This window comes from Caloenas nicobarica, chromosome 4, assembly GCF_036013445.1.
Source record: "Caloenas nicobarica isolate bCalNic1 chromosome 4, bCalNic1.hap1, whole genome shotgun sequence".
NCBI classification, from domain to species: Eukaryota; Metazoa; Chordata; class Aves; order Columbiformes; family Columbidae; genus Caloenas; species Caloenas nicobarica.
In genome coordinates, this window is record NC_088248.1 from 52,017,211 (window position 1) to 52,043,302 (window position 26,092).

The window sequence follows — 26,092 nt, forward strand, 5'->3', positions numbered from 1 at the left end:
AAAAATGTGATTTCTGGATGAACAAATCCATTAGTCACTGTACTGTGGGAGTGAGAAGAGATTGTAGCAGAAAATGGGATACACTGGTGCTAAGATTTCTTGTTGGCAGTACTGGTGTGTGTGTGGGGGGGAATCTTAACATGGGGACTTGTGGACATAGTTTTAGCTTGATTAGAATGAGGGAAGAGACTTGCTGTTATTTCAGTGGGGCAAGATTCAGTTCCTTAGTTTCTGTTGAGATTTCTGAACAGGGAGAAGACAAAGAGTATACTCATCAGGCACTGAAAAAATAGGGATTGTTTTTTACTAAGTCTAGATAAAATTTGAAACCCACCTTTTTTGTCCATCCCTTCAAAGACACTGCAATTTGAAAAAGCTCTAATGACATTTTTCTTCATTATGCTTTGCTTTCCCTGCTCCTATGAGAGGTTGTATGAGTCCATAGATATGAGAATTTGCCACTAGTGCATTTAGACAATGAAGACTGTCTAGACTGAAAGGTGATGAAGAGACAGACTTGCTGAACCCTTAGAGCTGCATCCTGTGGGCTTTACATCCCCAGCTTTTATCTAGTCAGGAGGTTGGGTGTGAATGACCCACAGAATTCTTGGAAGAAGCCAGTCCCAAAATGTCTGATGATGGAAAGGATCTGCCCCATTTTTTGCTACCTATGTCCAGTTTGCTCAGATAATGAGAACAGGAGTGCTATGGCTTGAATGTGCTCAGGTTTTTTCCCTGTTCAGAAGGCTAGAGTTGGGATGGTAATGACTTGTTTTGTTTACAGCATGATTAGTGGCCGAGTCTGGTCTTGACAACTGGCTGAGGTCCCTGTTTATTGTACAATGTGGATATGCTCTCTGTGTGAAAAAAAAAATGCTGCCAGAGCCTGACTAGATGGCTTAGAAGTGCCTCCATCAAAATAGGGAGCTGTCATAAATTTTAGATTTTAATACTTTGTCCTTGATGCAAGTTCTGAATTTGGTGTATAGCTTGTGAAACTCACTTGTAAGAACTTCATGTAGTAAGTTAACAGTATCTGAGAGAGTGTACTGCATGTGGCAGGGCATAAGCAGAGAAAAGTTGCTCTGGTAGGTTGAGAGTGGGACAACAGTTTAGGACAGATAGGTGTTCAACCTGAAAAATCAGATAATTCTATGTTGGTAGGATTAGAGAAGAAAGACTGTGCAGGTAAAACCATCACATTGGAAAAAATGGGTAAGCAAGTTGATGATTTTGTCAGGAAAGCCAGCTGCAAAGCAGAATAGTAGCAAAACCAGAAACTTTATAGAAACACCAAAACCAGAGCTGCGTCAGAACCCATTAGTTTTAATTTTTTTATATGACTTCCATTCTTAGTTTCAGCCAAATCTGGCTGTATCCAAACAGTTCTTATGGTACATTCATCTAACCTGTGTCAGAAAGACTTTTGTTTCGTATTATTTCTAGTCCAGTTTCATAGAGAGTCAGAGGATTGTGGAAGTGTTTGGGTTTAGAAACTAAGCTACCAAGCTTCTCCAGATTCCTTTTTTCTTAGATACTTATTTTTTGACAGTATTATGATGTACTGTCATCTGTGAGGTACAGGTATTTCTTATATATTATATGTACTGACTAGTCAATGCAATATATGCTTTGAATCAACTATTAAATGGTGATAGTTTTGTTCTAAATGTACTGTTTTGATTTCACAGGTGCCTGCATAAATATCACCAACAGCCAGTGCCAAATGCTGCCATATAACTACACCACTGTAACTTCAGTTCTTTCCATTGTCAAAAGTATTGAAATGGAAAAGTTCCTGAAGTTCTTCAGTTATCTCAATCGTCTCAGCTGCTATCAACACATCATGCTGTTTGGCTGTAGTCTTGCTCTTCCTGAATGCATCAGTGACGGTGATGACAGGTATTTGGGAATAAAAATCAGTGGCTAGAGCCAATTGTGGTAAAATACTTGCTGTCTAATCAGACAGGCAAAGATCCAAACTAAGCCTATGACATTCTCATTGCAAAAGTCCTGTCTGTCAAAGCTATTCACAACATTTCTGCCATGATAAGCCTACTGCAATGGAGTTCTCTTAGAAAAATTATTGCCACTGTATGGAATAAAACTGTGGTACTAGGGCAGTCAGTTGTTTTTTTTTTTAAAAAAGTCCTTCCAGAATTCTTGTACCTCATTTCTCCAATCTGGATGTGCTGAAATGGAATGCTTTGTAATGACATAAATGCATTGGATATTTATAGTATTGGCATAAAGTGTGGTGGCTGCTAGTTAAATTAAACTTCAATTTTTTTTTTAGTAATTTCCTCCAGAAAAGTTAATATTTTAAATATGTTTTATGGTATTAGATTAGCAGGATGTAAACTGTTTTGCAAGCTTAAGAAGCATGTCTTGATTTCTGCATTTACATAATTACACAGCATTAGTGTCATGCACATGTACTTTTTTCATTGAGTTTGATTTGAAAAAGAATCAGTGAGTTTAACAGTGCTAAAATCAAAATATGGCACAAAAAGGATTTTTTTTTTAATACGTACATAATTTCTGATGTTTTTGGAGGAGGAAGAGAGAGTGTAGATTTCTTTCTCCTTGTTTTCATTTCTCCTTATTTCCAATTTCTCCACTGCAAAATTCAGTGGAAGAGAATATGGCAGTTGAATAAGTGATTCAATTAACAAGAAGCAAGAAGCCCAAAACTGTGCAGTTTAGAAGTGACAGAATGCTTATGAAAAAATTTATATGAGATGAGATAAGCTGGTCTAAAATATAGTTGCCATTAAAAGTTACAGTCCCACTCCAGGCCATATATGCCTGCCATTTCCATTGCAGCAGAGTGATTCCTGGATTGGCCAGTTAAGCTCACTAAACTGTCAGAAAATTAATCCAGAAAAAAAGTGTACAGATGATTATATGGATAGGATTAGAGTGGAGGTAAGTTAGCATGGGTAATGGTGGAACAAGACTGAATATTAAACTGGCTGAGCTGTTTAATCCAAATACACGTGTGTGTGTATCTTTGTTAGACTACCAAAAACTATTTTAGGTTAACCCTGTTTAATTCAGTGCATGATTAATTATAGCCCCCCCCACTCCAATTCTGTATTAGAATTGTTCCAGTTAAAGAATCTGGTAACGTACAATCTTAAGCTACCTATGGTCTCTAGATATCGTAGAACAAAATAAGAAAAGTGGGTTCAGGTAATCAATTGATACATTTAAACATTCAACAACAGAAGAGGCCATTTCTCTGTTGCTATGCTGATTCTGGCTTGTTTGGAATTTGACTTTCTCAAACCTTTTGAGAGTGAGTGGTGTGTGTCAAAAGTGCAAAGCTCATTAATCAATCAAATAAATAGGAGTCTTGAAAGGATAAGATTTTTACCTTTCCTTTTCCATTTCTTTCCTGAAAACATCTTTCTTGCAGGGCTTACATTATTACAGCTGCCTAGCTAGTTTAGAAAGAATAGAAGTTAACCTCGTTTGGAACATGCAAGTTTTTGCTCTGGTTTTGAGTGGCAACCAAAACACTTTGAGATTCAAGAGTCAGGGTTTTTTCTTTGTGTGTGTTTTTGGTGGTTTTGTGGTGGGTGGTTTTGCTGGTGGTGTTTGTTTGTTTGTTTGTTTTTTAATCCACAACAGCAACCGTCTTCCATTAGTTTTAATGTCAAAGCTGGAACTGGATTTCTATGTCCTGGAGGTAACAATGCCTCCTTCTATTCTTATTTTAAAATCTTTTCTGTGGAGACTGCTCTTGCCCCTGCAGGCTGATTGGGAAGAAAGTCCATGGTGCGACTGTAAATGATGCAGGTTAATGTTACAATCTGACTTCACTTGAAGTAGTCATGTCTCCAGAGTGTGTCATGGGTGACACTGAAAATGTAGGCTGAGTGGAAACCTCAGGAAGAACCATAAGGCTGGATTGACAAAGTGCTGGTTTGTTAAATCTAGTTTGCTAAACCTGACTTGTCCTAGTTTAACTTCTGCTTGCTTCTTTAAAGAGAATACTTTCTTCTGTAGGCAACGGAGTGATTTTTGTGATTACTGTTTTTCTTGTAGCACCCACTTATTGCAGGCAAAGGAATGTATTTCAAAGCCATGAATAATGATTTTAAGAAGCATCGTATCTGCCCAGAGTAGTTATTCAACACTTTCCCTTCCCCACTCTCTCCCCAATAACTCCTCTGAGTGACACCTGGAGAAAGTTCTTTGTTGGTATGAAAAATTCTTGGTATAATAAAGGGAAGTTACTTTGTATGTATTGAATCCGGATATGAAAAAAGAAGAGACAGGCCTGTTCCTGTTCTAGCTCTCTTGAATAGGGGAATCTGGGAACTAGAAACATACTTAAGGAGAAGCAGAAGAGCCATTGTGGAAAGACTCTGATGATAATGAATGGGGGTATCTCCATATGCTGCAGCCCTTTTTTTGGACTATGTTTGGTTGTAGTGGTGGTGTTTTTTGTTGTTGTTTTTGTTTGGTTTTGTTTTTAATATGCAGTATCACAAATAATACACTAGAATGGAGAGCAGTTGTTACTGACATTGTCACTAGTTCCTCCAGTCAATTACAACTGTTTCATTCTAATTGCCAGTGCATCTCTGATCATAGTTTTTCATTTATTGATACTTCTTTGTTTTAGAGTGCAATTGGCTCAAATTTATGTAAAGCATAATTTGGCAAATAAAGAGAAGAAATTAAACTCATGTGATACTCAGATGTCTATTCTTAGGTATTGTTGAGACAGTCTGTGTTGGCAGCTGCAGCCACGGGAGCAATAATCATAACAATGTGTTACAAGAAGCAACAAAAAGGAGAGTTACAAACACTAATCTTTGGCACCCAGTGTGCTGTCATTACATGGCTTTGCTCTGATATTTAAACTTGTATCTGTTTCGCATTTATTTTTCATGTGTTTATAAACCTTTTATTCATTAACACTTGAAGGAGATTAAGGTTCTAGGCAGAGAGGATCTTCAGGTGTCTGTATAACACACAGTGTGGTTAAGTACTGAGATTTCTGAATATTATTAAAATGCTGTTGTTCTTGAAAATTTTTCTGTATCTTACTGCAATGAAAATAATGTGTGGTTGTAAAAATATACTAATTTTAAAAGCTGTATTTAAATCCAGCAACTGGATATACAATCAGCTAGCCCTGCTCTTATAAGAAAATATGTAACAGTGCCTTTAAAATACTACTTTCCAGTAAAGTTAAAGTTTGAAAGTACACTAAAACCTGTGTGAGAATGGAACATGGAAAGTTGAAGTGCAGTAAGACTTTTTGCTTGCTTATTACTCGCTCGTAGTTTGGATAGTAAGAGACTTTATTTTTAAAGGTGTTATGAAACTTCTTCCTCCTTGGGTGAATGGATGAGATCTTTTCAATATGACTTCAGAATCAGATGTAAAAAAAAAGTGTCTTAACACAGTCCAGTAGCAGAAAAGTAACACCAATGATGCAAGAACGTGTTAAACTAGTCTAAACTAATGCTTAACTAGTGCTTAACTATCTAATGACTTCTAAAACATTTAAGGTAACAACTTTGCCATTTTGAGTAGTATTAGTCTGCAAACTATTACCACCAAATGCAACACTAGTACTTTTATTTGTTGTAAGAAAGATCTGTCCTTAGAGCTGTTGGTCATGATTAATGGTTTAAGATAGTGATTTTTTCTTTACCATTGAGAGATACTAAGAGTAGCCCAAAGATCAGTTGCTGCAATGTAGTGGATGCTTATTTATAGAAACTCACCTGCATTGGATTCTGCAAGTCCTACAGACTTCAGCTATTGTATTCAAGAAGACCAAAAAAAAAATTTGGAAAAAAGTTAGTGTGCAGTGTTTTCAGATTTTTGAAAGAAAAAAGGGTGTATTTTAAAGCTAAAATGAATGTAAAATTTAAAGATTCAAAATTGACAGAGAAGTTCATAGTGGGTCAGCCTATAACTGCATAGTGCAAACAAACTAATTGGAAGATGCTTTCTAATATTTCTTGCACTTTGTGAATACTCATGTTTCGTCAAAAGACTCAGTAAAATAGGCAAGCTATATGAGATCCTGAAGGCCTATGTACATGGCTTATTTTGGACTATTTATGATGGAAATAAATTTGAAGGTTGTGGATTCTCATACCTCTTTGCTGTCATGCTGTGTTCTGATGCAGAAACTAATAGTTTGAGTACTGCCACTAATCCTCTGTGTAGTAGTGTTTTCCAGAAAGCTGAGGAACTGCCTTGCATTGATAGATCCCCAGAGTCTTAAATCTTTGGAGTTCAAACTTTAACTAAAGTTCTGCCTAGAAAATAGTATTAGGACAATGCAAATTAAAAAGGGTAGAATGCTCTCAAGGTAAAACTCTAATGCACCTTGCATTTCTGTATCGGCTTACTCACTATGCTTTTTTTCATGTTGGACACCTTTGAAAATAAAGTTGTGAAGTAGTTTGTCTTCAGTTAAGGCTCAGAGAGGCTTTTTATGCTGAATGATATACAAACATGCATTGAAGAGCAGCCTCCTGCCACTGAAAGAGGCCCAGTTGAACAAAACAAGTAAAGGATAGGAAGAGAAAGTAATACTGCCACATTAATAGCTGGGGAAGCTGACACTGAGCAGGAAAAATGCAGAAAAACAGAAAACACAACCTGTAACACTTGTATCCTGTGTCTTCAGGTACAACATTATTTTTTCCTCTTGATTAAAACCCGCAAATTAATTTCACTCATTATAATTTATCCACTTTAGTTCTGATCTAATACCTACTGAATGTAAGAGGAAAAAACTCTCTGCAGTAATTTGACTTTTTGCCCTTTCCCCACCCCCCCTCTTCTCTCTTTTCTCTCAGGCTCATTCTAAAAGAGAAAATCAGGTAATGAAGGGAAAATGCTTTCTCTGATTTTCAGGCTCTTTCGTACAAAGGAGTTTGTCATGTCAGTGTCTATATGTAACAATTATTTTTGTTGTGCTGTGATACCCATGCTACACACAACAGTATCCACATAAAGACTTGTAGAAAGCCAGAGCTCAGAATAGGGCTACCTGGTATGTTGGGGGTGGGGAAATTAACTAGTGAAAATTATGTTAATAGGAAAAAGGCTGTAAGAAGCTGTGAATACTTTGTATGCAGTCAAATATACTTTGAAGAACTGCTCTGTTATGACTCTTAGTGGCAAATCCACTTTTTTTTTCTTGTTTGTTATCTTCATCTGTTTTCTGTAATTTATAAAAAGGAATGAAAAGTCTCATTTTTGTTATGGGCATAAACTGGGATGAAACATTAGGTCCAAAAAACAAATCCAGAAATATGTGTGGTATCTTTTTTTATAAGCTGACAACAGTTTAAAACACATTTGTGGTCAGGTACAAGGAAGGAAAGGAAGAAAATTTCTTTCAAGTCCTCTTAGAATATGGAAAAGAATCAAACTTCACAGAGTAAGGGATTGCTGCCTGTTATGTTTCATGTAACACTTGAAAGAGATCAGTGATGTGGCTACTTCCCTCTTCTTGCTTTTGTGAACTGCACTCTAAGCTTATCTATGTTCTTTGGTTCTCCTCGTTACAGTGAAATTAACTTTTACTTGTTTCTCTTTCCTCACAGTGCACATTGACACTTTTTAAAATAACAAGACATTACATAAAAACTATTAAGTTAATTGAGGCTTTTGGATTGTTTAGGAGAAAAAGTTGCCTGAGTCACATAGATCTTGTTTACATAGCTAATGAGAAATTTTATATTAAGACTTGGAACAGGAAGCATATATTTAAGTCAATATTTATTATGTAAAGTTCATCATGGGTTTAATTGTTGATGAATGATGTATGAATATGTATGAGTTTGAATAGGCAATCCTCCACTGGCATGTTTCAGTCTTGTTTTAATCTACCTAATTTTGGTAACAAAAGCAGATAAATATACCAAGACAAAATAGCAGCTGCTAGGAACTCTGGATAAGCAGTCTGGTAGGTGGGCTGCGATGTGGCTGCCGCGCTATTTTTTTTATGATGCACCTGTGTGGAGGTGTGAAATTATAGTCGCACTGACAACTTTGCTGTTCTGCAGCTTTTAAGAAATGTTTACATTTCACACACTTTTGAAGTTACAGTTTCAAAGTAATTTTTGAAGTAACTGTATTGAGAAACCCTCCTGGAAGAATGTTTAGAATTCCCTACCGTAATCCTGTCTGCAAAGGTTTCATTAGAATTGGTGGTACTCGATTTAAAAAGTTGAACTACAGCATTGGTGACAATCAGTTATCAGTCCTTTGAGGAAGAAGTTGGGAGGATTTTCTCATACCCTTCTCTGCCTTGTATTTTTATGTTCTTCTCATGACTCTATCCAGGGTATTTCTTGCCATGACCCAAGCACAGGGAGAGGAGGCTGCTGTCAGATGCTTATAAACTGGCTACGGGTTGTTTCTGGAGTTTACAGTCTGGATTTTCACATCCTGTAGGAGTTGCTTCATCCTTTTAATGTGTTTTCTTTTTGTTGGTGCCTCATTAGACGAAGCGAGTTAACATGACTCAAAGAGGCTATTCCAGTTGGAGTTCTGGCAGTGGTTCTCTATCAAGAAGATCCATCTATTCTATTCATCAGGCTTGAAATAGAAGATTATAAACTTCAACTTTTTAATCATGAATAAAGCAGAGGTGATGTTCAGTGGATGAAGTGCTTTATACCTAGAATGTTTGAAATCATGTGTTTTGTTTTAAATCTTGCCATGTCTTGGTTTTGAGTCCTTGGGAATCTAACAGACTGGTTATATACAATAAAACACACTGGTTTAAAATCTGGCTTTGAATACATAACTGTGTCATAATCCAGCCTTCATTTTTTAAATCTAGTTGTGGTTCATGTAAGCATAATTGTCACTTGAACCACATGACCTTGGAGATCCAGCTAGTGAAAAACGTGTGTAGTCAAATCCTGTCAAAAGTGAATAAAAAAAATAGAGAAGAAGAGAATGTGATAAAGCACACAAATAGTGTGCTCTATCTGCCACTGTTATTTATTTTTGTGTCTTTCATTGTTGATTTAAAGTGTTCTACAAAGGAAATTGCTAAACTGTTAGTTTAGCAAAAAACCTGAGGAACACAAGGGTATATGTTACTTGAGAAAGCCCAGACCAGCAGAATAAATGAATACCTTTTTCTTTCACTGTGCCCTTTGTGCCAGTCAATATTGTCTTCTGAAAGCTATGATTTCACCAATAGTTATAATAATAGAAATTGCACGGTCTAGTTCTTTCAGAAGTAAAACATTAAGGATAGACTTGCTAATGGCAGATATTCAACATGCTATGAGAAACATTTAGTACATTAGTGGTAGGGAAAGTATAGGTGATAATATGGCGTTGGCCAAAATACCTATGTTTAAAGTTGATTAACCTGTTTTCTTAGAGGACCATTTCTCCAGATGTGTATAATTTTGAGGGGAAAAAAAAGGCACCATTAAACATTTTTTATGCCTGATATCTGCCCTGGGCAAAACCAGAAAAAAAATAGGGTTGCAGATAAAAAACATTCATGTAATAACCAAGAGTTCCTAGAGTCTCCAAGTATTCAAGCAATGGAACTTGAAATTTGGCAGGGAGGTTACTCTAATAAGTGGTAAGCTCTTTATCATGGCTGTTGAAATCTAGATACGGAAAGTAGAAGAGAAAATATGTTTACTTTAGAAGAACTTCTGTTTATAAAGTTTTATAGTTTTATGCTACAGAAGTTAATCCCCGAATTTTGGCTTACATGTCTCAAAAAAACCCATAGTCTCTCTGAAAGCTTCTATATCAATGTCATGGATCAGCTAGTGTGGATGGGCATAAGGAAGATTCTCCATGTCACTGACCCTCCCAATAGCTGGGGGTGGCACTGGTGATAGGTACAGGCCCTTAAAGAAAAGGCCATGAAATTAAGTCTTTGATGCCAAACTCTTTTACAGAAATGTGCTAGTAGATGGCAGATGCAGTGTACAGGAAGGACAAACCAAGGACAAAATATAGGGAAAGCAGAACAGAGAACTGAGGGTGGAGGAATGTTTTTCCCCCATTGAGACAACTGTCCTTTCCCTGCCCACAAATAGAAGCTGTTTACAACTGCTGGTATGTATAGTTTGTAAAATTCAATGCACAGAAAGGATTGCTTAAGAAATTAATTTCAAATTAAAAGCTAGAAAAGTAATAGAGAGATATAGGCAATGGTGTCCTGCATTGGCCAGAACGATGTCTGTGTTCTAGTGGGTGTGAAGCCAGCTTTTGCCATAGCAGGCACCATCAAACTCGCACACTGTTTTAAACCCTCTCTGCTCAGCTAATGTGCTGATCTTGAAAACTTTTCCAAATCACAAAAGATTCTTGTTTCAAAGTGTGCGTGTTGGGGGAATTATGGATAGACCAGAGTTAAAAGGTTATCAAGCACAGAAACATTTTTGAGAACAATCTGGGCATAGGAATGTCCGTTTTGAACCATATTATACTTCACAGTGCTGCTCACGGGAATTAAGAGAAGGGAAGGAGGAAGAAAAGAAAATCAGGAGGACTGGTTATTTTATGAATGCATATTTTACTGATTGATTGCTTCCAGCCCTGTTGACCTAATGATTTGCATTGTGTATTATCTGTTATAAGCTGTGGTTTCTGGTTTCTAAGTTGATATGTTAACTAGGGATCACAGGTCATCCTCCTACACATGCAATATATTATTAGTTATAAATAAATACTGATCATTGAAGTAATTGAAATCATTGTTTACAACAAATCATGTAATGAACATGGCTTTCTGTTAGTGTTTGTTTGGCAATTTAATATATCTGCTAGAAAAACACACTTTGTTTTTACAAAATGAGATTTATTTCATTTAATAAATTGTAATAATTTTATTACAGGAGCTCTCAGTAAATTTTTTCATTTTCACAGACATTGCAGGAGTGTTAACGCTGATAGTTTCCTGTCAGACCTGTGCATCTGGACTCAAAACCAGAAAGGTATAGATGAGGGAACACTTTATCTTACTATAGCAAAACTCCTCTAGTAGATATGAGTACACTGTTTTGTGCAGAAGTTAATAAACAAAAGGTATTTGGATTGAACAGTGGTTAAAGGATTCTCCAAGAATTCATATGCTTTTCAGCTCATTTTTAGCCTCTTTTCATGCCTAGCTTATTAACAAATAACTTTTAAACCATCTGCAGTTAAAAAGTAATGAGAGTTCAGTTACTGAGACATACTAACCTTTGTTAAGTTTGTCTCTTCTGTGAGAGACATTTCTATAGAGTAAAGTAAATCAACAGTGTGTTCAGCATTTCCATGATAAATGTCGGGTGAGAATTTTCAGAAATTTGACTTCATTAAGGAGAAATTTTGGCAGATGGTAGAAGATTGTAAAAATAGCTTATGATTGTAGCAATATTCTTAATAATATGTGTTTAAACTGATTCCTGGCTGAACCATAGCTCTGATTAATTGATTTACTACATCTCTCCCATTTTCGCTGTCATGTTTGAAACAAGGGATGGAATCAGTAAGAGAAATCTGGCAGGGCTGGCTGCTTTAGTCAGGACAGATCCTCTCAGCTGATTATGGTCATAATACAAAATACATTAAATCATTTTGATAGCTTTTTTTTGGTACTAATTTCAAGGCTATATGGCAAAATTTATGTAAGCACTTTGCTAAGTATGGTAGAACAGAGAAAGTGCTTCTGCTGTGCTGGGTATACCTAAGGTGTTTTATGATTGTTACAGTTACTGCCAGCTCAGCTGTGACATGGTGCTATTTTGTCCAGAAAGTGACTGAAGGGGTACAGCGGAACTTTGAATTCAGGTTTGTTGCTTATTGCAGATAGAAGTGACTCCTTATTTTAGTCAAATTAATTTATCTGGGTTTTGTCTACAAAATAAATGATTGCACTAACCAAAAATTCTAACCTGCATTGTAGGGACTGTATCCATCCATTGTAGAGACTGTGTCCATCCTAATGGATATCAGCTGAGTTTGACCACATTGCGTGAAGAACCTTAGTAGGCCTGAAAGAGATGTTAAATTCAACAGCAGTTGATGTAGAAGATGTGAAATTCAACAGCAGCTGCTGCCTCCTTTATTCATTTCTGGATGGATGAGTCTTTTTAATCTAATGGTATCTTTAGATTTGTTCCTAGTTCCACTTTCACTGGAATCAGGAGTTTCTATTTCTTTCCTCTGTCTGAACAGCCTTCAGAGTTCTGTGTGACCTCTTTGTTAATTATGGTACTCTTGGATATCAGTGATCTGTTCTAAGACTTTTTCAAGTGTAAATCTTTAGCTGTCTCTTTTCCATTGCCACCAGATATGGAAAATATTAAGGAATAATTAATTTGACCTGGAATTTTTAGAGGAAAAAATATAAGGCATCTGTATGGACCCACAGAACAGAATCCAGTCCAGTTATTTGGTTCTGAGATTTCTGTGTTCTCATAGCCTATAAACAGATTACACGCTTTTCCATGCTGCAGGCAATCCATTCAGTATCCATATTTTTCATTCTCATTGTACAAACCAGCATTTTTTCAATCCCTTGAAAAGGGCACTCCTCTTGCGGCTCATCTGTAACTGCCAACCTCATGACAGCAGATCAAATACTCATGAGTGTATGAACTAGCTTTCTGCACGAGCTCTAAATCCTTATACTCCATCTCTGCAGGGCAGATGAGTGGGCATCTCCCAGCAGTTCAGCCAGTGGACTGTAGCCCTTAATGTTGTATAAACAGGTGGAGCCATTCTTCAGTCTCCCACTTCGGGGGGAAAGCCTTTTGCCAGGATCACTTCTGAAGCCTTTTTTCTCTTTTAAGATGTTATGTGTTTCTCAGACTGTGGGTCCTACGTAGTCCTTTTGACAGGTTAAACATGCATCTTTGTATTTATACGTAGGAACCTGTTTCAAGAAAACAGCATATTCATTTGAGCTAAAAACAAGGTGGAAAATCAGAAATACATGTGCAGCTAGTTTGGCATTCAGTACTACAGAGTGTTGCATGGAGCTGAGGCTCCTTCCCTAAATGCTGCTAAATAGATTCAATTTAATTTTGTCAAGTGGAATAACCACAAAAATCTAAAATTATTTTGTGAGAACTAACAATGGCTGATATGGTAGCTTGTCACTTCAACTTGTTTGATTTCAGGACTGTAGAAATACGAAGGATAATCTCAGTTTTCTTCTCCCCATAATTTTTGTGTGTTTGCTGGGTTTTTCAGTTTGTCTCCATTTGTGTCCGCCTCTCCGCACCTCAGCAGTCTCTCACAATTTTATTACCCATTGCTTTATTCTGCCTCAGACCTTAGATTTATAATATCATCATTCCTAGCCTGTGTGCCTATGAATGATACAGTGGATTACCCTGCAGTGCTCTATAGCAAGGCTGTAGCATGACTAATATTTCATCTGATAGCCATGCCAGTTTAAACTTTTCCTTAAACAGATTTGGCTGAAAAAATAATCCGGCAAAATAACCTAAAGTTGTTTATAACTTGGCTCAATACCTGAATATGACTTACCGTGTGGCCACAGAAAGAGTTATACTGGAATAACTGAAGGGAGGGATGGAGTTGGGGTAAGAACAGTAATGAGGACCAGCAGTAGCTGAAAATTTTCGGCGTCTGCCTTCAGCCAGGTTGTCTACTGAACTGCAAATGTGACCTTTAGCCACAACAGGTGCAGTCAACAGTTGTGTTTTCTAAGAGTGATCTACATGCTGTATTTTCAGTTCTGGCACACCAACTTCATTTATAACCTTTTGCAGGTCATTTACCCTCTATCATTTTAATCTGTAAAATTGCAATAATGAATTTCTCAACAGGGCATGGCTGTTGCAGTGCTCTTAGCAGTGCAGGTACTAATGTGAGGGCACAAAGAAATGCCACAGAAAATAGATATATTATAGAATTTACCAGGTGGCATGGAGAGTCCTTGCAGGATGATTAGTTGGTTTTTATTTAATGCTTTTTTCAGCTTTAAAAATTTCTACCTCTCACTCTCCTGACAGCTTATTCCTGATTTGCCTGTATCCCTTTGAAAGGGGCCAATTCAGTTGTCAGATGAGAAAAAAGAATACTTTGTTGTTGTTGTTGTTGTTGTTGTTTTGGTCACATTTCAGCTGAATCAGTAACTTCACCTAGCTTGCTATATGGCCCACAAACAGCTGTTACTGCAAAACTGAAAGCAGCATAGAAACACATATAGACATTTGGGAACAAGAGCTGCATATGCTGCTGCTCCTTCCAGAAAAGACATATCAAGAACCATGCCCTCAGTGGCTGTTGAGTCTAAGAGCCAGACCCCTGAGCTACCTTGAACAATTGTTTCTTTAAAAATCTATTGAATTCTGCGGCAAGAAGAAAATAGTTGCCTTCCTTCTCCTTGCTGCTTCTTGTAGCATACTTCTTGGATAATTTCTAGTACTCAAACCCACCACTTAAGTGGCTTACAGAGTCTTCTCATGAGCCCTGTGCATGGCAATATGATTGCAAAGAACAGAAGTCAATATTACAGAAGGACTCATTTCTGAAAAGAATTAATCTAAAAATATAAAATGTCTTTGAGTGATAAGGACTAGATCGAGGTAGGATCATAATCAGGCAATTTGAATCCTAATATAAGTAGACTCTAGGTGATTGGCATGACAAGGAAGTCAGATTGTCTGCTCTCAGGCAGTGCGTAGCCTCTTTGGAAGCTTTAAAATCAGGTAACGTAATAGTTTTGGAGCATGTACTGTATTGTATATATCTGCTTCAATGAATATTTGATGTAAAACTCTTTTGATAAATAACTCCTCTGAAGGTATCTTAGGCAAATTAAAAATCCCTGTGTATTCTCTTTAACCTTAATATACTTTTTTAATAGCTGTAAAGAACATTTTAATTTCTTTTGGTGCTATATGATTCTTAATGTTGATATTTCTATACAACTGAAATAACTGAATATAACTGAAATAACTTTGAAGTGTGGGGAAACCAACCACAAAGTTAAAAATGTCACATATCTGTTCTTTTATCAAAGTCCATCTTCACCATGAGTTTTTTTTTTCTATGAATATCTTGAAGAGCAGAATTGCACCCTCATTTGTTATAACCTGCTTCTGTGCTGGCCACTGGCTCCAAATAAATTATGGCAAGATTGCCATAGATATGACAGTTTATTATTAAATTATTGGTCTCTAAGTAGCTGTAAATAAGACTAATCAAGATGGAGATTTTCAATCATCTTTCCATCCTTCAGTAGATTAAGCAATATGTCAATAGTAAACTTGATCTTTATCCAGAAATATTTAATTTACGGAGCACACATGACTAAACATTGAAACTGTGCCAAATATTGCAGTAATTGCTGGATAATCCTATGCTTTCTGGTTTGTCAGAGCTTCTCTAGAGACTGCAAATTCTGCTTGGCTTCTTTAATCGCTATGCAGTTGTGTATTAGAAGCTTAGTAACTTCTAAATTATTATTGTGCTATGTGTATGTCTAAACATTTATACTGCACTGTAATATTCAAATGGTAGACTGCATAAGCTAAACAAACCAGGTGAACTTTTTATATTTGTGATTTTTTCATATAGATGTAAATAATATGATGTGCAGATTAATCTGAAAAAACTTACTTCATCTCCTAGCATTTGTAGAAACTTTTAAACTATTATGTGTAAATGTAACTGTGCATAGTTATATTTTAATATAGCCTTTTAATATTATTTGTAGAACTGCCATTGAAATGAATGATCAGTATGTTGAAAAACTTTTGTAAACATTGAACTTTGCTGTAGTTACATCTGAAGAAATTAGCAAACTCATACTACGATTACCTGATGGCTGTATGTCAAGCCTATAGCTGCAGTGTGGTGCTTTGGAAGTTAATGATTTTGGTGTGGATCAAGGAGAACAGAGATAATATCAAATACTTCGTACTTGTATAAAACTTCATCTGAGAGTCTTGTTGTTGTCGGTTTTGCTTGCTTGTTTGGTTGTTTGTTTGTTTTTCTTCTCAAATAGCAGTCACGTTGGTACAAGTCATAAGAGCAGTATACATTTGCTTGGCCTTGGTAAACTCAAGTAGATCTCAGTCACAGACTTGTTAAATTCAAGTAATGTCCCTGCTATCACTTCTTTGGAAAAAAAAAAAAATCAGCAGAACATACTGCCTTCAAATTACTATTTGTGGTGATCAGATATGCTTCATTGGACAATGGGGAACCATTACAGTTAATGAGGTAGAATCACTGCTTACATTTCTTTTCACTGTGGTGTAATTTTGTAGTGTATTGTGTGTTTTCTTAAAAAATAAACAAAAAGTTAACTCTAAGCATATCAGTCTGAAAAAAATAAACATCTAGCATCCACAAATAGATCATATCAATACTCAAATTTAGTTATGTAACATCTTCTTTCTTACACATATTTTGGAACTCGAGCAACTCCACAATAAGTAGTGGAATTTCTTTTGGCATTTTTTGTACTAAGGAGCCTCTGTTAAACCAGGGAATCTGCTCATATGAATACTTCTGCCCACGTGTGATTATGCCAATATAACTTTTTAGAAATAGTAGATTAGTTAAAAATTAAGAGGTAAAAAATTTCCACAACTCTAAATGAAAGTGACTGGAGGCAGTCACTTGCCTTGCCAAATCCCCTTTATTTAGGGAGTTTCTCAGGCTCTGGTCAGGAGGCAGTGATGTCTACTGCAGAGCTCTTGCTAAGCCCTTTCTTTCCATATCAAATAGGTTCTGTAGATAACAACAGAAGGGTGTTTTAGAACATCTTTATCTGAAGAGCCATTACAGGTCAGATAGTAAACTTTTAATTTGCTGGTACAACATGCAGAACTAATAAAGTGGCAGCTTTTCCTGTCATCAGGAGGGACCATTTATTCTTAGTTTTGTGCACAGACAGATGATATGTGCTTTATGGTGCTGAAACTTTCTGCCTTTCAACACATCACAGTCTGATGGTGAAAAGTACTGGTTTAGGAAGTATCTGCTTCTTTCCAGGGAACAAGTAAGCTGCCAGCTAGGAAGCTACAAGAGCCAATTTCAGAGGTGAAGGTCTTTGGCTTGTTTCTGAGATAACTTCAATACTGCAGCATGGAAAATGCATTGTGTAAAAGTCTTTGACATTATCTGGAGAACGTATCTCTAAAGATACCTGTTTTGAAACAGTGGTTCCAACTAGAGTATGCAATGAACTCAGTAGCAACACTGGCAGCACATTCCTCTCATTAGGTACTAGGCAGAGAAAAGCAGCTGTACTGACTTCAGAATACTTATGTGAGTGAATATTTTGCTTTACACCAATTTCCTCATGTTACCACTAGTAGTCAGGCAGCTCTGACAGCTTTTTATTCCTTGCTTGCGGGGTTTGTTGCCATATCACACAGTTGCTAATAGTACTATGTTTTCCTCTATTACTGTAAAATGAAACGCTAAGTAAGGGAACTGTTGGGTACTGTGGACTTTTTAAGTTTGGGCCACTTACTTGTGCCCAAACATGGAGTTCTAGCCATGTTTTTGAGGTGGGCAGGTACAACCAAGAGTAAGACACAAACAGGAAGATTACATGATCTATGTGGTGTACTAGGGAAAAGATCTTTTCTATGGCATTGTGAATGGTTATGAATGAAGCAAAATTGTGTTTGCTAAAGCTCCAAAGGTTCTGCAGTAATTTAGATATAAACTGCAAAAAGTTGTGTTGAAAATTTAATCAATGTAGGTGTATGGGAAAAAACATGTTAGATGTGCTATGTGGGATCTAAATGTGGCCTTGATATGAAGACACAGAATGAAGTGCAGGTTGACAATTATCCCCCAGATGCAAACCTGAGTGACAGATTGACGTATTTCTTGAAATAGCCCTTTGTTGCCTCTCAAACACTAAGTGGACTGTATATCCTTACAGCAAAGAACATGGTAACGATTCAGAGTCATGCATTTATATTTTTGCAATAAACTAGCTATTTCAAATATAACAACTTTCATTAATGACTAGACTTGCTATAATCTACTTTAAGTAAAATGGTATTCAGAAGTGTCTGTGCATATGTGTCTGTGTTTTTATAAGTATTTATTTCTGAAAATTCAAACAAAATATCAGAGTACTGAGTTGTTCTTGGCTAGGCAATTTATTTTCTTTTGGGTAACTACTTTTGTAATGGTTCTTCAAGTTGTTTCCAAATTCCAGTAATATCAAGAACTTGCAGTTTGCCCAATGCTAAAAAGATTTCAGTATATTCAGTTCAATTTCCTTATTTTATGTTAGTTTGTGATATTTCTTTCAGTTTTGTTCTCATTTTCGATGTGAATTTCCCTCAACAGACCAAATTTAAATAGCTCAAATGGTAAATAATTTCATTTTACTGAAACTGTTCATTGTTATCGTGATATTCCTTGTCTCTTCAGTGGAGCAGGAGTACATCGATTATGTATTTAGGGCTTTATGTAGTTATATTTTGAAAACATGCAAGGATGGAGACCACACAACCTCTCTGGATAACCTGTTTCACTCCCTGACTAATTTCATGCTGAAAAAGTTCTTTATATCCTGTCTGAACTTCTCTTGTTTCAGCTTATGTCAGTTGTCTCTCATCCTCCCACTATACCCCACTCTGAATAGCTAGATTCCATAACCTCCTGATGAGTCCTGAAGGGTGTAGTTGTTGATGTTACCCTCAAACTTTTCTACTATATAGACTCTCTCAGGTAACAGAGTGCTCCCACAGATGGTGCCAATCCTTGCCGGGAAAGGCATCGGACAGTTCTTCTTTATAGCTAAGACTAATGTTGGCTGTGCTAGAGCTTTTCTTCTGCTCCACCAAAATGGTTTTCAGATAAAACGGTAGTGGAAGCTGTCCGTAAAGCAGAGGACTGTATGTATGGACATTCAGTTATTCCTTCCTGTGTGCGTTACAGTGCAGTAGTCTATCCTGAATTATAACTGCCGCGTATCAACTAACTTGGCTGAGGCTTCTTTGAAATTTGTCATTTCAAAACTTGACTAACGTAGCTAACATTGTTACCTGTAATCTTGTAACTTTACTTTTTTTTATCCTTTTCCAGATCTACAGTAAACATGTTAATAGATTTTCTAGATTTTTTTGCTTGACTTTGTTGACTGTAATTATGTAGACCTGAAGACAGTTCATAGCTATCTATTTTAATGGGTTTTCCTATGTACAGGTAAAGAAGAATAAAGAAAAAATACATATGCAGATATATATCCTAGAATAAGAAATAGACAAGTATGCTGAATTTAAATTTATCATTCTTCTAAAATTGCTAATTTATAGTGCTTTTCTTAAAAACATACATTGCAAATCATGCTGATATTTATTGCATTTGATCTGACACTCAGTATGTTTTGGCTGCTCAGGGGTAATAGCAGAACTCATAAATGCTAAAACGGGGCAATACAGTGCTCCACATTGTGGGTTCCTACAGTCTGTGTCTCGTGATAATTGATGCTCTCCATGAGCAGATTCAGCACAATTAAGTTGTCAGAAAGTTTACCTAGCCAAAAACATTAAAAGATTTTTTTCTGAGGTAATGATTTTTTTATAAGCTCATTAAAGTGTTTGCCAAAGTCATAGAGGGGTAGGTCTGCAAAGCTGTAGGGAAGAAGGAGAGGATAAGATGCAAGCCTTCTCCTGCATGATGTCACTGCACCATTCGACTGGTTAAACTGTTGATGAAATCTTAGCTTCAACTTGCACAGAGTTGAACTTAGAAACTGTTCTGAACTTGATTTTGGCTTAAGTTTAGTCTGAAAGCCAGAGCTGATGTCACTTTCAATGAATAAGGAGGATTTGGCACCTTTTTGGTGTACATCTGTGGAACGTAAAATTCTTCAAAAGTCTTAATTATTACTTTTTTCTCTTTTTAAAAATGTTTTGGAATCTTCTAGGATAATAATCGCTTGTATTTTTGTTCTCTGTCTCTTTTCTCCAGTCGAGGCCTTTTGCCCTGCAGGACATTTTGTGAGGCAGCAAAAGAAGGCTGTGAACCAGTCCTGGGTATGGTAAATGCTTCTTGGCCAGAATTCCTGAAGTGCTCTCAATTCCAAAACAAAACTGAAAATGATACCACTACAAGGTTATGCTTCTCACCATACCAAGAAAAAGGAAAGCTGTGTATGTTTCCTTTCTTAGCTTTTACTCTATGTTCATGAGTTCCTATTCAATAATGTATTTTTTATTGTGTAGGAAAAGCTCTGGGATTAAATTATTATTTCTGATTCTGTTATTATGTTTCTTCACATTACTGTGATAAAGTCTGGTTGTCAGTTGGTTATAGTTTTGCTGTGCTGTAAAGGTTTAGGCTGAATTTTTTTCAGACTTTTATTGATTTGAGACTTTTTTATTTTACATCAAGAATTCTGAGCTGTTTCAAGGAAAGAAGGTAGGAGAAAAGTAATATTCCCTTTAAAAACATGCTGCTTTTTCTTTGCTAAGGTCTAGTATATACAGGATTGTTATTTGAAGCAGGAGCCTGATACACAGGCTAAATTTCAAGTGTATCTCCTTTATCCTTGCTGTAAAAATGAGCCCAGAACTGATTTGAGAGGTAAACTTTTCAAAAATCATGGTTTGTATACATCTACTCATAGAATCATAGAATCAATTAGGTTGGAAAAGACCCTTAAGATCATTGTGTCCAACCATTAACCTGACACTGCCAAGTCCACCAATAAACCATGTCCCTAAACGCCATGTTTACATGTTTTTTAAACACCTCCAGGGATGGTGACTCAACCACTTCCCAGGGCAGCCTGTTCCACTGCTTAATAATGCTTTCAGTGAAGAAATTTTTCCTAATATCCAATCTAAACCTCCCCTGGTGCAACTTGAGGCCATTTTTTCTTGTCCTATCACTTGTTACTTGGGAGAAGAGACCAACACCCACCTCCCTACAGCCTCCTTTCAGGTAGGTGTAGACATTGATAAGGTCTCCCATCAGCCTCCTTTTCTCCAGCCTAAACAGCCCCAGTTCCCTCAGCCGCTAAGACTTGTGCTCCAGGCCCATCATCACCTTTGTTGCCTTTCTCTGAACCCTCCCCAGCACCTCTGTGTCTTTCTTGTAGTGAGGGGCCCAAAACTGAACACAGTATTCGAGGTGGGGCCTCACCAGCGCTGAGTACAGGGGAACGATCACTTCTGTAGTTCTGCTGGCCACACTATTTTTGATACAAGCCAGGGTACTCTTGGCCTTTTTGTCCACCTGGGCACATTGCTGGCTCATGTTCAGCTAGCTGTCGACCAACACCCCCAGGTCCTTTTCTGCCAGGCAACTTTCCAGCCACTCTCTAAATACAAGCCATTTCCATCTCCTCAGAGTTGCTGCTCTGTTCTCTAGATCCAAATCTAGGTGAGATCAGATCTGAGAGCAGCGAGCCTCTTTTTTTCTCATTGACCCCATTGCTTGAGTTCTCTTGCTGGCATCTGAGACTTTACTGTTGATATGCAACATCCCATAAGCTGAACTGACAGAGGCTTGTACGGTCCATCTGTGGGTTCTAACTTTGTTAATGACTTCTGGGCAACAATAAACAAGAAGAAATTACATGATGAAAATTGTTTTTCAATTTTGTTTAAAAAACCGAAGAAGTTATATACTCAAGTACCTTAAAAGGTCAGCAAGGTTATAGACTGTATCTTTGAATGTTAGTCAGTGGTACAATTAAGATTGTACATCTGGGGTTATGTCCTTGCACTTTCTGAGTATCCATAATGATATAGACTTATATTATTGGATCAAATCTTTTTAGCTGTTGGATTTTCTCCATCTGTTAGGGCATGTTTTGAGGGGTCATGAAGTAAAGGCGGCTGTTGTTCATACTTACCTTCACGTGTAGGAACAACTGTAATACCTGAGGTGAGGAAATATAAAGAGAGGGATTGTGTCTTGTTGAATGCTTTCCAGGAAAACTGAACAATACTCACAAGTCTTTTGTAGGGTTCCTATGGGATTTTGGGCAAGTCGCTGTAGTGAAAGCCACCGGGAGCTGTGTTTTCACTGTATCGTATAAATATATGCTAAATATGCTGAAAAATTAGGTCTAATAGATCTCCCTAAATGGGAACCATAAGCAAGTAATTATAAAAATGCAGATGTTTTTCTGTGCCTCAACTTCCTATTGTAAAAAGGGAATTAAAATGTCCTTTTAGCTCAAAGCGATATTGTAACCATATTTGTGTTGATGCCTTTGGTATCATAGGGATGAACATTGTAACAATTAGGAGTACATTAATTTTGTTTTCATGGCAAGTTCAAATAACAAATAAGGTAAGAGGCTGCAGCATAGATACATAAGTATGGTAAGGGTTGGTACATTGAACAATGACAGTAACTAGAAAGGAGCTATGAGTCACTAGCATATCATTAATTGAGCACACGCATACCGGATACAGAATGAGGTGTAATTCTGAAAAAGCAACAGGATGTTAGAGACCTGGGTTTCATGCATTTGTGGTATACAGACTGAATACGAGGTATAATGTAAGTATGCCAATTAAATTTTGACAAATTATAGCTGGTCAAAGTGTTCAAAAGCCCCACCAAATCTAGATAGCTGAACTGCTAGATGAACCCAGAAGAGATTACTGACTTTGAAACTTTCAAGTTTCAGAATATCTTCTGGCTAAAATAATATATTTAATACTGCTAGAAAAGAAGTTAGAATAGTGCTTGGTTGATCATTCTTCTGTAATCTGTATGGCAGGATTTGTATCTATCTGAGAGTGAACTGCATAAATTACAGAGAAGTACACAGTGGAAGCTTTCTATTTCTTACTAGGGGAAAATATCCAGAGCCAGTTGTGAGATTCACTGTCCCTACCTGGCAGCTTGTGGAGTCCCAGGCTGCTTATTGGCAATTCTTACATCCTACTGTATAAAACAACAGGCATTTCTAATATTTTTTTTCATGAACTATTGTGCATGATGCATGGATATGAATAGTTTTCATGTAGAATCATAGACTAGAGAGGATATTTTGACTTTTTTTTGTTTAAAAGAATGGTTCTAATGTGATTCCTCTATGACTGAAAAAGGTGGGAGTGTTCACTAGGCTGTCTCTCTTACAGAAATCCATTATGCTTTAGTTGAGTATTTCTTTCTGACATTTGTATATTTGAAATAATTTACTTATTTGAACACAGTAGAACCAAACAGCAGGGGTTGGTTCATTGTTCAAATGCCTTTTTACCTGGTGTTCAGCCCAAAGTGCTCTTTATGCTTTTTTCAGGGCTCAGTTCTTGCAAATTCCTAGAGATTCTGAGAGCATGTCCTTGGCATATGGCTGCTTATGTCTCAACTTTGTGGTTTCTTTTGGGGACTAATGCCTCCCCATTATGTGCAGTGAAACCCTCCCTGCCCCCGTATGCCTTGCATATAATTTTTTTCATGCGATGATGTAATTCTCATTTGGAGCTTCAGTTATTTCTTGTATTTATCAAAAATAAGGTCTTGCTGGTATACCTGCTTGTTTTAGCACAGTATCACCCAGTCCAAAGCAAAATTTTCTCTTGATTACTTTGTCTGATTGTGACTAAATACTCTATATCCTCCACATTTTCTGAATTGAAAATTATCACTCCTCCAAAAAATCTTTGAACCTCACTTGCCTTTCCAAGCTCTGTTGGAGGTTGCATATTTGACCGATCTAGTTAGAATCCAGAGCATTTATCCTGGGGACAATTACCAGCTTTCCTGGAAAATGTTTATTAGCTAGAATTGGGATTATGTAGTGGATAAATACTTGTTCATGTGTCACTGCTGATATTTATCTCTTTGTCTAGATTCTTCGTCCACAGGCATTGCAAATTGAGTGCACGTTACCACAGTGGAGAAACTATTATGACATGCATTCCTGATGTGACTGCAGATGTACTGAATGTACTGGAAAATCTCAGCCATGTGCCATTACAGTAAAACCATCCAAGTGTACAGAATGAGTCACACAGAAAAAGGTGCAGTTCTGCAGACAGAGCTGTATCAGTCAGGTTGATATCCTTTCCCACAAGTGACAAGTGAATACCCAGTAGGTGAGAAAATCAGCTACTCTGAAAATAGTTTTAGGGATCCAACTGTTGAGATTTAAGATAGATGGTTGAACTGGTTTCACAGTTCTAATGAGTTGTGAGCATGTGAGGGAATGAGGAGGAAGCACCATCAGTCAGTCATTCTCCATTAACCCAATAGTGCGTTCTGGGGCAGGCAGGGGGGAGTGAGATCTCAGAAACATTCCTGGTGGCTGCTGTACATATCCCTACTCACGAAAGTATTCCAGATCTGCTTTTCTTTCTTTAAGCTCTCACCGTGTTTTTCTGTTATTTTACTTGACCAGCCAACATAGCTGATGCTGTTAAAGCTGTGGAGAAAAAAAACACAGTAGCTTGAATGAGAAGTAAAGCGACACAATGAGCTGACATATTAATGTGGAGCAATCACAAGAGCCCTGAAATTTTTTCTGTTTAGAAAAGTTATGGTAATTGATGAGCAGGAAAACCATTGCTGATAGCCCTGATAATGTCCCTTCTTGGCAAAGCCATATAAAATTAATTTTTGCACATGTTCATAGATGGCCTGCAATGTTCAAGGACATGACAGGGCTAAATGCATGAATAATTAGAGTGAGCTGCTTTCAGCCGTTTGAAGATGCCACCACAGGAGCTCTTGGCCTGTTATAAGCTGGATGAGAAGCATTTAATTGGAGCACCACGTTAAGAACATTAGCAATAGTCATTAATGGTTAATGTGTAACATTTTGAGATACTGTAAAACCAAATAGTTGATAGATGTATTAATGCCACAACTATAGATTTCAGCAGTACTTCTCTCTTATGACAATAGCATTGCCTTTACTCAAGTTTAACTTTGAGTTTTGCAGTAATTCAGACGAACAGTTCAAATTTTCTCCTAGAGGCTGTCATCATACATCATCTTGTCCTGCAGAAGCTGCAAGTGCAAATACAAAACATACTCAAGAGAACTAATATAATGTGTACAAGGAAACTGCTAATTTTCTTAACCAAATATGCTTAAATACTGCAGATCTTGTTTTGTTTTGTTCCAAGAATGAAACACCAATACATTTTTTTTTCCATGGTGCCCAGTTTATCTTCCAAGATTTTTCACACTGGTATTAGACAATTGTCTTTGAGGAATACCTTTGAGCAGAGATTGAAAGGCAGTATCTGGTTACAACCAGGTATTTACTTTTCTGTTGGCAATGTGAAGCTAATTATACTCGTCCAATGCAGAATTTATTTGAGAAAAAACTTTTAATTCAGGAAGACTTTATCTTTTTCTTGAGCTCTTGCATTTACTTAATGCAGTGAAGAGAGAAATGGTTTATGTATGTGTAACATTGATACTGACCAGCTGCAAAAACAGCAATAGTGGAATAATTTTTTGAGGAAGATAAAATGTTTTTTAGGATTGTGGTGGTGTTTCATGTGAGGAAACATTGACAGTTGAAAAAACTATTTCCACCAAGCACTTATTCTTTACTTCTGTTGTCTATGTATTATATTTTATTATGTCCTTTGATTTTTTTTTTTTCTTTCTTCCCATTCTGCCTCCCCAACAGTTTGTTTCTGCCTGCCTTCATGTTCCTTCCCTGTTTCTTTTCCAGCTTGGAGTTTGCTATATGACCACTTCACTGAGTGGAAGAGAAAGGCCTTTGTGTTTTTTCTCCCACAGTGTTTTGCATCGTAAGGAAATGGAGAAATGGACCATTTCTTGGGTGGGAAGAAGTTGCCAACTTTCCTAATTCTGTGATTGTGATTCTCGTATCAAAACTTTCTAGAATTGGCAGCTACAAGACGCATACACTCTACTGCCATAGGTACATAGGGTAGAGGGAGCAGGTGATGAAAATTTGCAGGCAAGAGATGCAGGGATTCCTCTGTGTCTCATTGCGCTATTGTGACTGTATTGAGTCAGACGGAAAGTCCATCTATCTTGCAATGCTGACTCCAAAAGCTGCAAAAATCAGATGCCCAGAGAGAACAGGGCAAGACTATGTGGCAATGCTTTTCCAAAATACTCCTGCTTTTTCCATCTGTTTGAGATTCAAGGACTTTTTTTTAAC

General features: G+C 37.0%; 1 protein-coding gene across 1 annotated transcript in view; it reads left to right on the forward strand.

The window, feature by feature from the left end:
• Window positions 1-26,092, forward strand: part of CORIN (corin, serine peptidase) — a 141,499-nt gene that overhangs the window by 50,682 nt on the left and 64,725 nt on the right. Inside the window, exons 4-5 of the mRNA XM_065633521.1 lie at window positions 1,692-1,902; window positions 19,948-20,129. Coding sequence (XP_065489593.1) covers window positions 1,692-1,902; window positions 19,948-20,129 — 393 coding nt within the window. The remainder of the gene's footprint in view (window positions 1-1,691; window positions 1,903-19,947; window positions 20,130-26,092) is intronic.